At 58.2% G+C, this 15,858-nt stretch overlaps 1 protein-coding gene across 1 annotated transcript in view; it reads left to right on the forward strand.

Annotated features, from left to right (window-relative positions):
• The window catches only part of Igsf21 (immunoglobin superfamily member 21), a 162,287-nt gene that overhangs the window by 46,391 nt on the left and 100,038 nt on the right, over positions 1–15,858 (forward strand). The window contains 1 exon segment of the mRNA XM_048349827.1: positions 14,465–14,577. Within this exon segment, the coding sequence (XP_048205784.1) occupies positions 14,465–14,577 (113 nt within the window).

A 15,858-nucleotide genomic window follows, 5' to 3' on the forward strand; every position in this document is an offset into this window, starting at 1 on the left:
CAGGTCTTTGGGGTCGGTGGGGTCAGACATCTGGGTGGACGCTGGGGAGCCCGCGGGGGCCCATTCCGTGGGGCTGGACACATTGCTCAGCAGGGTCTCTGGACTGGGTCGTGACAGCCGCTGCCTGGCTTCCCCAACCCCAGGGTCCTGCGGCCTTCTCTGTGCGGAGGGAGGACCCCGGACTCTGTCCCCGGACCTCCGAGAACCAGCTGCAGGGGGCTGCCGAGGTGCAGGAGCCCATTTCTACACCCCGGAAGGGAGGGCGGGAGTTTCTCTCTTCTTGTTGCCTTGATTAAATCTACCCACAGATGAAGCAGAAATCAAATCTCTGCCTCCCTGTCCTGGGCCTCCATCCCCTCTCTTCCCACTCACTGCTCCTCCCAGGGAATGGCCAATGTGGATCAGGAGAGCGCCCCCCCCCACCCCCAAAGTGCTGGAAAAGTTCCATCCTGGCTCGTTTCCGACCACGGGCTCCCGCATCACACTTACGCCTCCACCTCCATCGCACACGTCCCTCGTGCCAGGTTTCCTGCCGTGTGGTCGCAGCTGCAGTGGTCCCGGGCGGGGCCTCCGAGGGCCAGGACGGGAGGTGGGTGCTCCCGGGATAGCCGCGGCTGGCCCAGGGTGGGCCCCGGGCTGGACTCCCGAGGGCCGTTCTGCCTCCCATGGCCACCTCCCCCCCCCTCACGTTGGTGGTCTTTCTTCCTCTACTTCGGGCTCTGCTTATTCCACATGCCAGAGGGAGGACACCATGTACCTTCCCCCCCACACCCGCACCCCAGGGACCGGCATCTGGGTCTGGGGCAACTTCCAGGGAAGTTAAGGAGCAAGATGGAATGAACTTTTTTTTTGGGGGGGGGGGGATAGGGACTTGAGGGCCTCTGAGGAGGTTTCTGTTGCCTCCTCCATGGTGACCTAGGGTGTGTGTACGGAGTGTGTGTGTGGGGGGGGTGTGGGTGTGAATGGGGTGTGTGTGTGTAATAGACTCTTGTCTTCAGTATTAACCTGTTACAGCCTGAAGCCAGTGAATTTTTCCTACGAAGGGACAGGTGCTAAACATGGGCTTTATAGGCCCAGAGTCAGAATCAGAGACATTCCAGGCAGGCATTGCTAGGATCACTCTAAAGGTAGCCATTTGCAAATGGGGTGCGTGGAATTGGACCTGGCGCTGGGGTTGGCTGAGCATTGCTCTGAGCGAGGTTCTCTTTATCTGGGCGTGGAAACCAGCCCCCCGTGTCAGTGGGCGGACATGGGGATTCCGGGCTCCGGGTGGAATGTGCCTGGCCATGTTTAGAAGATGAGAAAACAAGGCCACCGAAGGCTGTAGACAGGGCGACCCACGCTCACCGCCAGCCGCCGTGACTGCCGTTGCCGCCGCCGCCGCTCATGTGCTTTCTAGTAATCTTAGTGAATCTGGGGAGAGCCAGGGGGCTGGGGGAGCCGGGATCCCAGGGTGCCGGGGTGCCGGGGTGCCGGGCCTCCGAATAGCAGGGCAGCAGATCTGTCTGGCCCTGCAGCCTCTGGGTTCCTGCATCCTGAGTCTCTGAGCTTGGAGGAGGGGGCCAAGGGGAGGGGAGAGGGCCGGGGGAGGGGAGAGGGCCAGGCGTGGTGCGTGGACTCCAGGCCTTCTAGATCACAAAGCGTAGCACAATCCGGGTTGGCTCACCCTGGTCGTAGGGGAGCTGCCTTCCCTCCGTCCTGAGCAGACCTAGGTTCGAACAGAATCCCAGCTGAAGGCAGAACTGGAAATAAAGCAAGTAAATGAATAAAAGGTGTCATGGTACCCCAGCTGAGGCTGTAGGTAACCGTGCGCGTCATGGGCTGGGCCCAGCTCGGAGGCCTGGCCGAGGCCACGCAGACCTGCGAGGCTGCAGCCCCTTCCCTATGGGAAGACGAACACAGACAGACAGACAGACAGACGGCAGACAGAATTCTAGGTGATTAGGCATGATTTTCTCTGCAGGGCGGTTCACGGGTGGAATGCTTGTGTATTTCATAATTACATGTGCTCATTTTTGCTTGGTGCAATAAACACACGGATTTCCTGAGCTCTTGGCGGGTAGAAGTCATGGAAGAAAGACAGACGGACAGGTACACACATGCACACACACACATCATCATCATCATCATCATCATCATCATCATCATCACCAAGGCGGTGATCACCCACTCCATCCAGCTGCCTCCTGCAGCCACGGGCCCCTGCCATTCCAGACTGAGGTGTACCCCCTCCCCCACCCCCCGCCTGTGAAGGTTTGGGACCTAAATGAGCGATGTGAATCAAAATGTGGCCTGGAATCCGACTCTGACGCCGTGAATGATGACTCTGAAAGGCTTACAGTGCTGCCAGGGAGGGACCTTTGGAATGCCTGTGCCGGGCGCGGGCGTGTTTCACGATGACGGATGTGCGCCGTGATTTGTGGGTTTCGGGAAGCAGGAAGCAACACCACGTGCCACGTCCCGATCATCCAAGATGCCATACACGGCCGGCGATCGCCAGATACGCTTCCTGGAGCCCCAGACGCTGCTCTGCCAACGGCGCAGACAGAGCCCATCCCCCCCCCCCCCCCCCCCCCCGAGGACTGGCGTCCTGGCTGGTGGGTGGAAGGACAGATGTCATCAGTAATAAACAGCAGATAAAGTAGGCTGTCAGGCTGAGAAACACTGCTATAAAAAAAATCATAAAGCAGTTTTAGGGCGAGAGAAGTTAGGTGCGAAGTTTAAACGGGGGAACGAAGTTGTTCGTCCCTGCAGACATGACATTGAGCAGAGGAACAAAGTAAACTGGGAAAGCTGTGTGCGGATCCGGACTGACGGGGTGTCCTGGGAGAGGGGAGTGGAATGCTCAAAGGCCCCGAGGTGGGAGCAAGCTCCGGCTGTTCAGGGAAGAGCAGAGAAGCCAGCATGGCTGGAGTGGTGTGAGCTGGAGGGACTGGCTAGGAGCTGGGTTGTTGTCAGCTGGGTTCCCTCACTGGGACAATGTTGCTGTCCATACTGATGGTGACTACTTGACAGCTTTCAGAGAGAAAGCAGCATGCTCAGAGTTGTGCTTCAAAAAACCCTGGTATCTGTGTAGTGTATTCGTCTGCAGTTGTGGCTGTGTAACAAAGACCACCCCAGCAGTGAGTGTGTGTGTACTCTGGTGATCACAAGGTGTTGGTTGGCAGGCTGTCACTGGAGCAGGAGTTCGACTCCACCCATCCAGGCTGTGACAAAGGTGGTCTCTAGGTGTAGGACTGATGTCCCTACCTCCTGGCCAGCTACCTACCGGGGTTGCTGTACTTCCTTCTACTGGCCGCCTTCTCCCAAGGCCAGCCAGAGCATGCTGGGTCCTCAGACACTGAGTCTCTGTGGCTTCCTCTTGTGTCCCCAGAGAGACAAAGTTCTCTGGGCCCTGGGGCCTGTAAAGAGACCTCTGTCCCCTGCTCCAGGAGTCGATCTTATTTAAGAATGCGTAAGCCCCTTACATCCAGGTATTATGGCCTGGAATTTGCAGATATCCTGTATTGAACAGGGCGACGGTGGCTTGCGCCTGTAATCCCAGCTCCTTGGGAGGCTGAGATGAGGAGGATTGAGGTTTGAGGCCAGCTGGACAGGAAAGTCCACAAGACTCCGCCTCCTCCAAGCCAAGTCGAACACAGTGGCGTGTGTCCTGTCCCAGAAGCCTAAAATAGGCTGATCGACTTCCAGGCACATGCTCAGGCTGGAAATGAGGCTCGATCTCAGAAATAAACAGCAAGAAGCAGGGCTGGAGGAATGGCTGAGCAGCAGAGTGCCTTCCTAAAGCACACAGCCCTGAGTTCAAATCCCAATGCCACTGAAAAAGAAGGGGGATGGAACAAATAATCCTCCCATAGGCTTTAACTCATCATCTCTGAATCGACATTGTTTATAACATCTATATATATAAGTAGTTGTTAACACTGTTTCCTTAACACAAAAGTCTGTAGGCTGGGACATGATGCCTCCACCTATAATTCCTAGCTACTCAGGAGGCTGAGATCTGAGGACTGGTGTTCCAACGCCAGCCGGGGCAGGAAAGTCCATGAGACTCTTGCCTCCAGTGAGGCACCAAAAAGCCAGGAGTGGAGCTGAGCTTGTGGTAGAGTGCTAGCCTTGAGCAAAAGACAGGCCAGAGTTTGAGCCCTAAGGTAGGCACCACCAAAAAAAGAGAAAAAAAATGTCAATTTACTCAGGGCTGACACAAACACATCAGCAACAGTGTAACTTTTTTTTGAATATTTTAAACCTACCCAAAGACTGCATATCAGTTGGTAAAGTGTAAATCCTCCTTCCTTTCTTTTTTTATTCCTTCCTTCCTTCTTTTCTTCCTCCTTCCCTTCTTTCTTTCCTTCCTTCCTTCCTTCCATGCCAGTACTGGGGCTTGAACTCAGGGCCTGGGTGCTGTTCCGTGGCCTTTTCAGTCAAGCTAGCCCCCTTCCACTTGAGCCACTCCTCCACGTTCAGCTTTTTGCTGGTTAATTGGAGGTAAGCGTCTCACAGACGTTCCTGTCCAGGCTGGCCTTGAGCCGCGATCCTCCGGTCTCAGCCTCCTGAGTAGCGAGGATGACAGGCGTGAGCCACCGGTGCATGGCAGGAAGAAGATTTTAATGACAGTAGCAGAATTTACTCCGAATAGCCCCAAACTAAAGAGCCCTACATAGTAGAATGGGAAAATGGATTGTTATTTCCCGTGGAGGAATACTTAACCCAAGGAACATTTATTAAACCCCAAACTAGCCATGCGTGTGACACACGGCGAAGTGTGGAGCTGGGTGGAGAGACCGCAGCCGGGAAAGCACGGGGCCTACGGTCTGCTCATCCTGGCCCAGGAAAGGCAGCGCCGGCCCATGACAGGCAGGTGGGACGCAGGTTATTTTGGGGGTGCAGGGTGGTGACTGGAGAGGCGAGTGGGGGATTTTCTGGGGAGCCGGGCATTGTTTTCCATTTTTATCCCAGCGGCGTGCCCGTATGTAAAAATTCCTCATTGTCTGATTGAGATGTGTGCCTCTTGCTAGAAATTACACTTGTGGAAAGGAGCGTGAGCGTTTAGCCACACGTGGAGTGATGCATTAACGCTGTCCGCGTGTTTTCTCACGCCCTGGGTGGTAAACATCCCAATTCCTACTTAATAGATTAGAGAACCGAATCCTTGGGCTCAAAGGGTTAGGAAGTGGAGGGACCGGAAGGTTGGGAAGCAGAGGACTCCACCCCACCCTGCCTTCTCTCCAGCTTCCGTCCTGGGTTGTGGGAGCAGCTGCTGCCTTGGGGACCCCCACCCCCTTAGTAACCGCAAACTAGGTGCACTGGCCTTGGGTTGTAAGTTGCTTGGATTGGGCAGGTGCTGGGGCCCAGGGGGGGGCCTCCCTGACTCTGCTCTCCTGCCTCCTGGTGACAATCTGGCACAGGCCCAGCCTGTAGGCCAGGCTCTGTCCCCTGTGGAGTCCTGAGAGATGGGGATCAAACATCCCCCTCTCTCTACCCCGGTCCCCTCGTTACCGGCCGCGGTCCTGCACCGCGTTCTGGGGCCTCCCGCGGGTGTTAGGGGCTAGGTGGGAGTGGGGGGCAGTGGATCCCGGTGATAGGCAGGCCCCCGGTCAAGGAGCAGCTGTAATAGGCTGATGTTTATCTTGCAGGACGTGTGCACTTAATAAAGTATTAATATGAAGGCCAGATTGCTTCTGCTGTCAAGCAGGCAGAGCGGGAGCAGAGAGGAGGGAGCCCCAAAGTCACTCTGCATGCGCAGCCAGCGCCTGCTTGCTGGGCAGAATAAATGTGTTCTGCTGGAGTGGCAGCAAAGGACATTCCTCACCGGCGCCTGTATCGCGAAATCAGAACGGATTCTGGAGGGCGAGAAAGTCCTGTCATGCAAGAGGGGGGCGGGGTCCCCCCCCCCCCCGACACAAGGAGAGGCGCGCCCCCGAGGCCGGCCAGGCGACCCCTGGAAGGCGCGTCTCCTGCCTGCGGGTGACAGGAATTGGGGGGTCCGGCGGGGGTGGGGTAATCTTGGGGACATTTGGCAAGCTTTCTTCCCAGCCTCCCTCGGCCAGTCCTGAGGCGGGGAGACGCTCCGTGCCCTGCCCCGCCTCGCCCAAGACCTCGCCAAGTTTGCCAGCCTCTCTGGATTGTCGGGTTCCCGGGCCTGGCTGCTGCTGACCTGGGCCTCTGCTCCTGGTCTGTGGGGGGCTGTCGGCGCCCAGCCCGGCCTGACACTCCGCTGTGTCCTTGGCCTCTGCCCGGCAACAACCAAAACTGTCACAGAAGGTTTGAGTAGCCCCTCGTGGCGGCAGATGGGCCCCGGGCCGGGATTGGTAACTCAGGTGGACAGGCGAGGTGCAATCTCTCCTGGAAGCACCTAGAAGCGGCTGCCTGGGCCCAGCGATACGGGCCTCGGAAAACTGCCTCACCTGCTGGCAACGTACGCAGCTTGGGGCCCAGCTCGGCCTTAGGGAGGTGACACGGGATTGCAGGCCAGCCCCACACAGGCCAGTGCGACGTCACAGGGTCAGGGGAACGACCTGGCCACAGAGGAGTTTCCCTTTGCAGGTTTCTAGACGGTTCAGTGCCAAAATGAGCTAATGCAGTCTCCTGCTAGCTGCCTTTGGGGGAGAGGGGGAAAATCACACACACACACACACACACACACACACACACACACACACTCACTCACATGAGAAAGATTCCTTTATTCTGCATTTAGCTTCTGAGCCCCAGCAATTAATTCTCCCCTGCTAAAGGACTCCTTGTTTACAAGGCATTGTTATTTTCTGGTGGCCTATTTTAAATGGTAATTTTTTTCATTAAGTTGCTTCGGTCTTTACTTATTAAGACTGGTTTATAACCTAGCCGAGACCGCATTCCTGGAGTAATAACTATTTTTCTTCGTAAAATATGCGGTAATAACTGATGATCCATATTTTAAATTTTATTCCAAGTCAGACGCACCTCCCCGTGGCTCACGAGTTCGGCCTCGTGATGCTGAGATGGGTTCTTGGGTTTGGGAAAGCTCCTACACGGGGACGGCTGGGCCTCTGGTCCCCTCAGCCCCCCTGGAGCAGCCGGGGAGCCCCGGCCATCGCCCAGGGTCTTCGGGAAGGGTCGCTGGTGGAGGTGATGGGGTCAGGGGGCAGAGCCCAGGCCTCCAGGTCGAGGGTCCCCGTGCCAGGCTCTGTAGCAGGCTCCCTGTCCTCGGGAGCAGCGGTCGTTGCCTTTCCTTAGTGGGGATGAAGCTCTGACCTGGGAGGGGACTGACTGGCTGTGGGCTGGCCTGGCCTGCGGCGTCCAGAGCTTCCGATTCCCAGGCCCAGGGTCAGGCGCCCTCACGCCATCTCCATCCAGAAGAGGCCCCACCTCCCCACAGGTGCGGTCCAGAGCCCCCTCCATCCCATCCGAGCGGCCTTGCCGTCCCAGAAAACGAACCAGCACCACAAACCCATTCCCAGATGCGGTGGAGGAGGCCCCAGAGGAGGAGGGCCGGCCCACCGTGTCCGCGTGGACGAAACCGGGCTGGCTCCCTGCCACCGTGCCCCGCCCCCTCCAGGACCCTCCGCCCAGCGAGGCCCAGCCCTGGAGATGGCACTGCGGAGCAGCCCTCGGTGGTCCCGCCACCCCACGAGTCCCCTGTGGCCACTGTCCTCAGGTCTGGGAGTTCTTTGCCCGCTGTGGTGCCCAGGGATAAAGAAATGCTTCCGAGAAAGTTCTGGAATGTGGTGGCAAGTTGTCAGATAAAAGACAGCCAGGGAAGAAGGGTCATGGGACCTGGGTCTTGGTCTTAAAGTGGTCGTTGATTGGCTCTATGGCCGCTGGGCTCAGTTTCCCACTCTGAAACAAGGGCGAAGGGGGACTCCGCTCCTTGAGCTCCCTGAGTCTCCTTTCCCCAGATATTCTGTGCTGGACGGGGGAGCCAGGCCCACCGATCTGCTCCGTCCATTCACTTCCTTCCCCCACGAGGAACCTGTGGCATGCTCACTGTGAACCCCACATCTCAGGCCCCCACAGCTGAGGTCTCTCTCTGCTCCTGTCCACCGGGGGCAGCCACCAAGTCCCCAGGCTCCCTCCCTAGGGTGACCTTGCCCCCTCCCAGCTGCCCCTGTACCCGTGAAGAGAGCAGGGGACAGCCCGGGGCCCCATTGCCCTGCAGGCAGTCACGTGACCGGCCAACCTGCAAGGAATGCTGGGAAGTGGGGACAGATGGAAGCCGGTGAGGACGGGAGGGAGCTGTGGTTGGGTTGGCGGGTGTGCTGGCAGCCTGTGGCTGTCCCCTGCCCTGGACCCGACACCAGCCCAAGGCCGCTGCCTGCTGGAGGCGGAGGTGCTGCTCCGCCATCCCCATTCCCGCCGGTGGAACTAGCCCGGGCCTCCTCCGGCCTCAGTGTCTCCCCTCCGCAGAATGGGAAGACGAAGAGCCAGCATCCGCTCGGGCGGGAGATTGGCTGAGCCTTATGGCTGTGCCGGGGGCCCCGGGACAGCCTTGTTAATAGTATAACCACGTCATGATCAATCATGAAGCACCAATTAATAATAAATAAACAAACTAATGATAAATAATACATAGGTGTGAATAATACATGAAGGCTTGAGCTTCTGAGCCTCGTCGCCTCTGACGAAGGGGATTTGATGAGCTGGCTGGAGATCACACGGGACGGTTTGGGGGGGGTCGGGGGGGTCAGGAGGGGCGGGGCAGCCCCAGCCTTCAGCTCTTTCTGCCTGCAAGGGCTGCGAAGGGCCCCGAGTCCCCACTGGCTGGCCCAGCACTGAGCTGAGCTGATGTGACAGGGACAAGGAGAGGAGAGCCAGGTGTCTGGCCTGGGGGTGGCCACGGTGAGGCAGTCGGAGATGTTTCTAGAACCTCTTCATTCATCTACAGATTCATCCACTCATTCCGTACACTCTTCTTGTGGTCCTGGGATTTGAACTCAGGACCTTGCACTCAAGTGGGAGGTGCTGTACTACTTGAGCTACAACCCCAACAGGCACCCAGCCTCCCTGTCTGTTGATTTTTAGGCCTCCCTTTGTGGCCCCGGGGTCCATCTTGGACTGCAGTCCCCCCCTCCCCTTTATGCCTTCTGAGTAGCCAGGATGACCAGTGTGAGCAACCATGACCAGCTTCTTGGTGGAGATGCACCTCCAGCCACCAGCCCCTCCATCTCTGCCCCTAGGTAGCCGGGGTTACAGGCACGAGCCACCACCTTGGGCTCAATATGTCTTGCGTGCTCTGGGGTGTGGCCAGCTGTGGAACCCTGTGGTCCCTGCAGGAGCTCCGGGGGCGACGGTGGTGATAACTTGATGGTGAACGGAGCTGTTTTCCAATGGGTTCGGGCTGTGGATGTGAGTTGGGGGTAGGTGCACTGGGGTGTAGGTCAGGGGACGTGGCGTTGATGTGAAGAGCTAGAGGGAAGGGCAGAGACCCAGCAACTGGCAAATTGGGGGGGTGCTCTAGTTCAGGGCGCTGAGGCTCAAAGGGGTCAAGGGTGGTTTGAGGAAGAGGCGGGCCTTGAGCAGACTCGGGGGCAGCAGGAAGGCCGTGGCGGGCTGCGGGGCAGCGGCCTCCGTGCAGATCCCGGCAGGCCGCACAGCTGTCGGAGGCCCGCGGCACCCAGGTTGCTGCTCGTGGTCCACTGGCGACCTTGGCGCGGCTCGCTGGGCGGGCGGCCACCGCGCTGGACGTCGTGGACACGTGGAGGCAGCCCCGGGAGCCGGCCCTCGCCGGCCTCAGAAAACCACACGCTGGAAGAGGGAGGGTGGTGTGCCCGTGTGGACATGGGTGGATTTCCCGGGGGAGCTCAGAGGGGCGGGCGTTCCGGGGACAGGAAGTAGCTGGGTGGGCGCTCCGTGACAGGAAGTGGCTGGGACCATGGAGGCCTTAGGGCTGGAGGCGCGCGTGCACGTGCGTGTGCCTGTGTGTGTGTGCGCGCGTGTGCGCACGTGTGAGTACCGGTTGAGACTGATTGGGTTGGAGGGGCCGAGGGAAGTAAGCTCATCAGGGACCCAGTTGGCCATGGCAGCCCCTGCGCTTGATCCTGAATTGGAAAGCAATGGGGCAGGGAAATTGAACGGCATTAACGGCGGTGGGGGGCGGAGGGGGGGGTCATCTGATTTGCATTTCTAGAAATATCTCCGAGCCTCCGGTGTGGGAAGTGTGTGAGGCAGACACGTCTGGAAGCTGTTGAGCAGAAAGGCATCGTTACAGAGGCCTGGGGAGAGAGTTGGAGAACCCAAACCCTGGAGGATGGGGGGGCAGAACCGAGGGGGAGAAGGCCGGTTTGTGGGAGCCCTTGAGGAGACTGCACTGCTTGCCCATTTAGACAGAGCCGGGCTGGAAGCTTTTCCTGGAAGACCCTCCGCCCTCCGCCCTCCGCCCTGGCATCTGCAGTGGGGCCATGTTGGAGCCCCTGTTTCTCCACCCTCGAAGGGCGCCCCGGCCCCCACCTAGAAGCCTTGGTCACAGGATGCGGTGGGTGGCAGCAGTATTGACGGCCGCTGTTCCTCCTGAGTCGGGGTGAGGGGCGGGGGGGGGGGAGGAAGGGGGTCACACCGCGCGTGGAGATGCACTCCAGGCCCTCGTGGGGCACGGCGTGGCTCTGTTCTGCACAGGTCCACACAGCATCACGAGGTCCTTAACCCTCCCACCCAACCGTCACCAGACTGGGTTCCCCACCACCCCCGGTGTCCCACAGGATGGGACACTTTGGTGCTCCGGATGCTGAACCCGGCGGGGTCAGTGTTCCGGCCCTCAGGGCTCCTGGCGTGGCCGGCAGGGCCAGGGTCGCTGGTGGAGTCCAGATGTGGGGTGGGAGGGGCGGGCTGGCCGGCTCGGCCTGGGCCTCTTACAGCCCTGCAAAGGTTCTCAGTCACACATCTCCCGGCCCCCGCACTTTCCCTGCTGGCTTTGGGTGATTAAAACAGGAGGCTGAGATCTGAGGATCACCATTTGAAGCCAGCCTGGGCAGGAAAGTCTGTGAGAGTCTTATCTTCCAGTTAACCACCCAACAGCCAGAAGTGGAGCTGTGGCTCAAGCGGCAGAGCGCCAGCCTTGAGAGAAGGTTAGGACAGAGCCCCGGCCCCAAGTTCAAGACCCAGGACTGGTACAAATATAAAAATGTGACAGTGGCTGCTGCCACCCTCTGTCACACCGCTGCCCCCTTGTGGACGCGCCGTGTCCTGCTGCTGGGGCTGGCGTGGGATTCCAGGCCTCTGCTCTGCCCCTTCCCGGTTGCAAGCCCAGGAGACGGCAAGCAGGGTAGTGGATCCAGGGTCAGAGGGCATGTCCATCACACTGGGCCTTCTGTGGTCAAGGCGAGGCCATTGCTCAGCCTCAGGCTCTGTGTCTGTATACGGCATGGTTGGGTTAGAATTACAGAGATCCTTGTTTCTATTGTATATTGTCCCGTTTCTATTGTATATTCTTTTCATGAGTTCCAGAAGTATTTACGGAGCTCCAAGGAGTGCCGGAGACCATCCTCCCGTCTCAGGGTAGAGTAGTGGTTAAAATACGCAAAGTCAAGGGCTTCTGAGGTCGTGGAGCGATGGAGTAGGGACCAGCTGCTCCTCACCTCACACGAATTCAGCTATAAAACCCAGGCAGACGGATGGACACCCCACAACGGACAACTCTAGCAGGCAGATCGCAATTCAAAATTCCAGGGAGAGAACGAACACAAACAAAAAGCTCAGCGCCTTATCAGGCAGTATTTAAAATGTCCAGAATACGAGCGAAAATAACCGGACATACAACAACAGCAACACCAAAAAAAGAAGGCTGTGAGAATCCCAAGTTGCATGAAGAAAGACAATCAGTAAGCTGACTCTAGTGAGGAGAGTCACACAGATGGCAGAATTATCTGGCCAAGACTTCCAGGCAGCAATTATAAAAATACCCGACCAAGTGATCAAAAATAATATGGAAACATATTAAAATAGAATGACTCTACAAGGGAACAGAAGATGTAAAGAACCAAATGGAAGTTTTAGAACCAAAAAAAAGTCAGCAGATGATCTCTCTCCTCTCTCTGTCTCCCCGCCACACACACACCTGCCCCCATGTAGCACATTTCTCACGGAGCCAACAATTCAGTTAGCGGTAGGGAGGTAGAGGATGTCAACAGATGATAAAGACACAGGTAATGATAAGCTCTTGACAAAGAATAAAGCAGGGTAGACAGTAAGGGGACGGTGACAGGGGTGCCATAAACTATTCTGAACCTGAAATAGCTCCAGTAGAAAAGAGCTCTCCAAAGACGTGGCACGCGAGCAAAGAAAAATGGAGGAGCGGGGCCACGTACCTAAGGGAAGATTGTTTTGGAGAGGTGGAAGCAGCCGGTGCAAAGGCCCTGAGGTAGGGGCGCACTTGGGATGCTCGGGCATCGGCGCCTTGTGAGAGGGAAGGAGACAGGACAGGCTGAGGGTGAGGAGGGATGAAGTCAGAGAGGTGGGCAGGGACAGCGGTGGTACAAGGGGAGGCGAGGCGAGTGACGTCGGATGCCGCTGCACTTCCGGAAGGTGGAGGTGTCGCTCAACGGGCAGAGTGCTAACGTGCAAAAGCACAAGGCTCTGAGTTCACGTCTCGGTAGTCTCACATACACACACACACACACACACACACACACACACACACACGCTCATACTGCTCCTCTCTCCTAGGATTGTCACAAGTCAGTGAGTGGTGAGGGCCGGTGAGGTGCTTGGCCCAACGCCTGGCGGAGGGAAGGCTCTAGAAATGCCAGCGTCCCGACTGCTTCACTCTTGCCTGGCCCCAGAGATCCCAGCTCCCCGGGTCCCCCCCCCCCACCCCCCGAAGGTGGGCTCCTCGTTTGTTTTGTGGATCACCCAGCCTGGGTGGGGTTTCCCTGTCACCCCCCCCACACCCCCGCTTCACCTTCCTCTGCTTCTTCTATACTCCTCTGAATGGGGACCACACTGGGACATCTGTGTCCCCTCGCCCCGTGGGTGTTGGAGGACAGACAGGGCTGTCTCTGCGTCCCCTCTGCTCCCAGAACAGGTGGGAACAAGCAAGTCTTCCAGCCAGCTGGCCCATGGCTTTCTCTGGCCCGCACAGGCTGTGGGGGTCCCCGTGAGACTTGACCTCAGTGGCGTGTGTGTGTGTGTGTGTGTGTGTGTGTGTGTGTTTGTGTGCCTTGGGCTTTCTCCATTCGCACTATAGCCTGAGGCCACATGGGTCCAATCTGCCTCCAACTTCCAGATTGATCCTTTCGGAAATCAATTCTTGTTTTTTTTTCTTCCTGGAGTGTTGTAGTCATTAAGTTCCAAGCAGGGGTCGGGCCCCTGGGCTCCATCGGCTGGGGTTGCCTGCACAATTGAAATCTTCAAACCCATCCTGGCTAGTTTTCTCATTAAGGCAATCGGACTGGATTGGTCTGTTTGATGGATGGTCTATGGTCAGACGGCAGCCCATCAGATGGGCCTGGGTGACCAGCCCGAGAACCAGTCCTCCCTATACTACCCCGCCCCACCAAGCAGGAGTGGGCGCCCAGCACTCTGGGGTGCAACTGGGGGAGGCAGAGGAGAGGGGCAGCGGTCTCACCAGCTGGATGCCCAGGGTGGGCTTGCTGTGTCCTCAAGGTGCCGCTCAGGGCGGCCCTGAGGGGTGGGCAGCTGTGCCCCGGGGGCAGCTAGTGGACGAGAAGCGTGGCGTGGTATGTGCGTGGCTGAGCCTTGTTCCTGGGCCATCTCTGTGCTGTGGTGCGGGCATCGCTGGGCCTTGTTTCTGGGTGATCAGCCCGCCATTTCCTCCTCCACCATCCCCAAGTGAGGGCCGGGCCCGCGGGCGGTGTGGGCATTGCTGGGAGAATGCGGGGTGTTACGCCGATGGCGGCCTCCCAGGGGTGTAGCCAGGAGGAAGAGGCCATGAGGTTGGGATGGAAGGCTTGGTGACCGCATCCCTGTCACCCGAGCTGCTGAGGATGGTGATGGATGGGTGGAGACCCCTCTCAGGAAAAGCTGCCTGGAGACCCTGGGTTGATTCATGCAGACAGGTGTATTTCTAGCCAGGCTTAATAGACCAATCATGTGTCAGGACCCCAAAGGGGCAGGATCAGCGTGGGCCAATCATGTGTCAGGACTCCAAAGGGGTGGGGTTAGCACAGACCAATCGTGTGCTGGGACTCCAAATGGGTGGAGTCCGTGTGGGCCAGATTGTTGGACATGCACCAAGTTCTCACGGGAGGTGCAACAGGTCCCCCCCCCCACCAGGGAAATGGATCCCCCCAAAGTTCATCCTGTTTGGGGCCGTGGGAGCCAAGAAGGTGGCCGGAAGGGATACAGCAGTGAGTGAGAAGCAGAAAAGTAGGGGCGCCACCAGGAGCTCGTCACAGAGACAGTGTGGGGACACACCTACAATTAATCAGTGGTCCTTCCTCTTCCATTCAGCGGGGTCACCCCGGGCCTCCTGGCCAGCTCCAGCCCTCACCTCCTCTCTCTCTCTCTCTCTGTCTCCGGTCCCCCACAGGATACCTGACTGTCAACATTGAGCCCCTGCCCCCCGTGGTGGCTGGAGATGCCGTGACCTTGAAGTGCAACTTCAAGACGGACGGCCGCATGCGTGAGATCGTGTGGTACCGGGTAAGTGGCCGTGCCGTGTGGCTGCCCCTCCATGCCGGGGCCTGATGGGCAGATCTCGGGGACCCCGGACACGTCCCTGGCCTCCCTGAGCCACGCAGTGCCCCCTCCAGGTCCCCTCCGGGTCCCTGGTGAGCTGTGACCCTCAGAGGTCGCCTTGGCACCCCCGTGGGAGTTTCGGTGGGCGCCGTGGACCTCGTGGTGGATTTGTCACAGGAGGCGTTGGGCGATGGTTTGGGCACGGGAGAAGAAACAGGATGGCTCGCTGATTTCTTCCCAGTTGCCTTGGGAGCTAATCGGCTACCTAATCTTACTACCTCCAGGCCCAGACGGGTGCGTGGCATTGTAGCTTGGGGTCTGTGTAGCGAAGCAGCTGGAAATAAACAGGCGCCCCGAGTGGCTTTGAACCTCCGGGTGTAAGAGGCAAGCAGTGCTGGCATCTGTGTGGATGTGGACAGGGCGGAGGCCTGGCTGGGCCCCGGCGCTCCCCCAAAGCCCCGCCCCGGCGTGCACGAGCCCGGTCGGTCGCACCGTCGCAAGCGCCTCCATAGCAAGGCTGGCTGAGCAGCGTTTCTCTCTCAGTGAAGGCCCAGATAGTAAACGTCTCCTCTCTGCCAACCGAGGCGTCTTTGTCAACCCCTCAATGCGGCTGTTGTAGTACGCAAACAACCCCAGACAGCGTGTAAATGAAAGGGCACGCTTGTTCCTCTAACACGTTACGCATGGACACCAAAATTTGAATTCTGTCTAATTTTCATGGGGTACAAAACACTCTTCTTCGTATTCTTCTTCTTTTTCTTTTGTATCTCAACCGCTGAATAAAAAGAAGAAGTTAAACCCGTGCTTAGCTTGTGGGCTGCGCAGAAGTGGGATGTAGGCTGGTTTGGTTCCTGGGCTGTGGTTCTAACCCCCGGATCTAAATACACTGGTTCTCATCTATGTGTTTTGCCCTGCTTGCATATGGAATGGACAGTCAGGATGGGCTGTTTGGGGGGAGGGGGGGAAGGGGAGACGAGGCCGGGCAGGGGGCGGACGCAGGGTGGTGGTGGATGGATGGATGGATGGATGGATGCAGTTTGGTGATCTGGAATCTAGAGCCGGCTCTTCTGCTTCTTGGGGTGACTTGGTTTCCGTACACCGTGCCTAGAAACTCCAGAGTCAAGAGGAGGCCCAAGGGTGCGCAGCTGCCTTCGCCCATGACGGCTCCCCCTCCTCTCTCTCCTCCTTCTCCTTCTCGTTCTCGTCCAGTCTTGCACGGAACCAGGCTTTCCTGCTGTGTTCCCT

This window comes from Perognathus longimembris, chromosome 7, assembly GCF_023159225.1.
Source record: "Perognathus longimembris pacificus isolate PPM17 chromosome 7, ASM2315922v1, whole genome shotgun sequence".
Taxonomy (NCBI): Eukaryota; Metazoa; Chordata; class Mammalia; order Rodentia; family Heteromyidae; genus Perognathus; species Perognathus longimembris.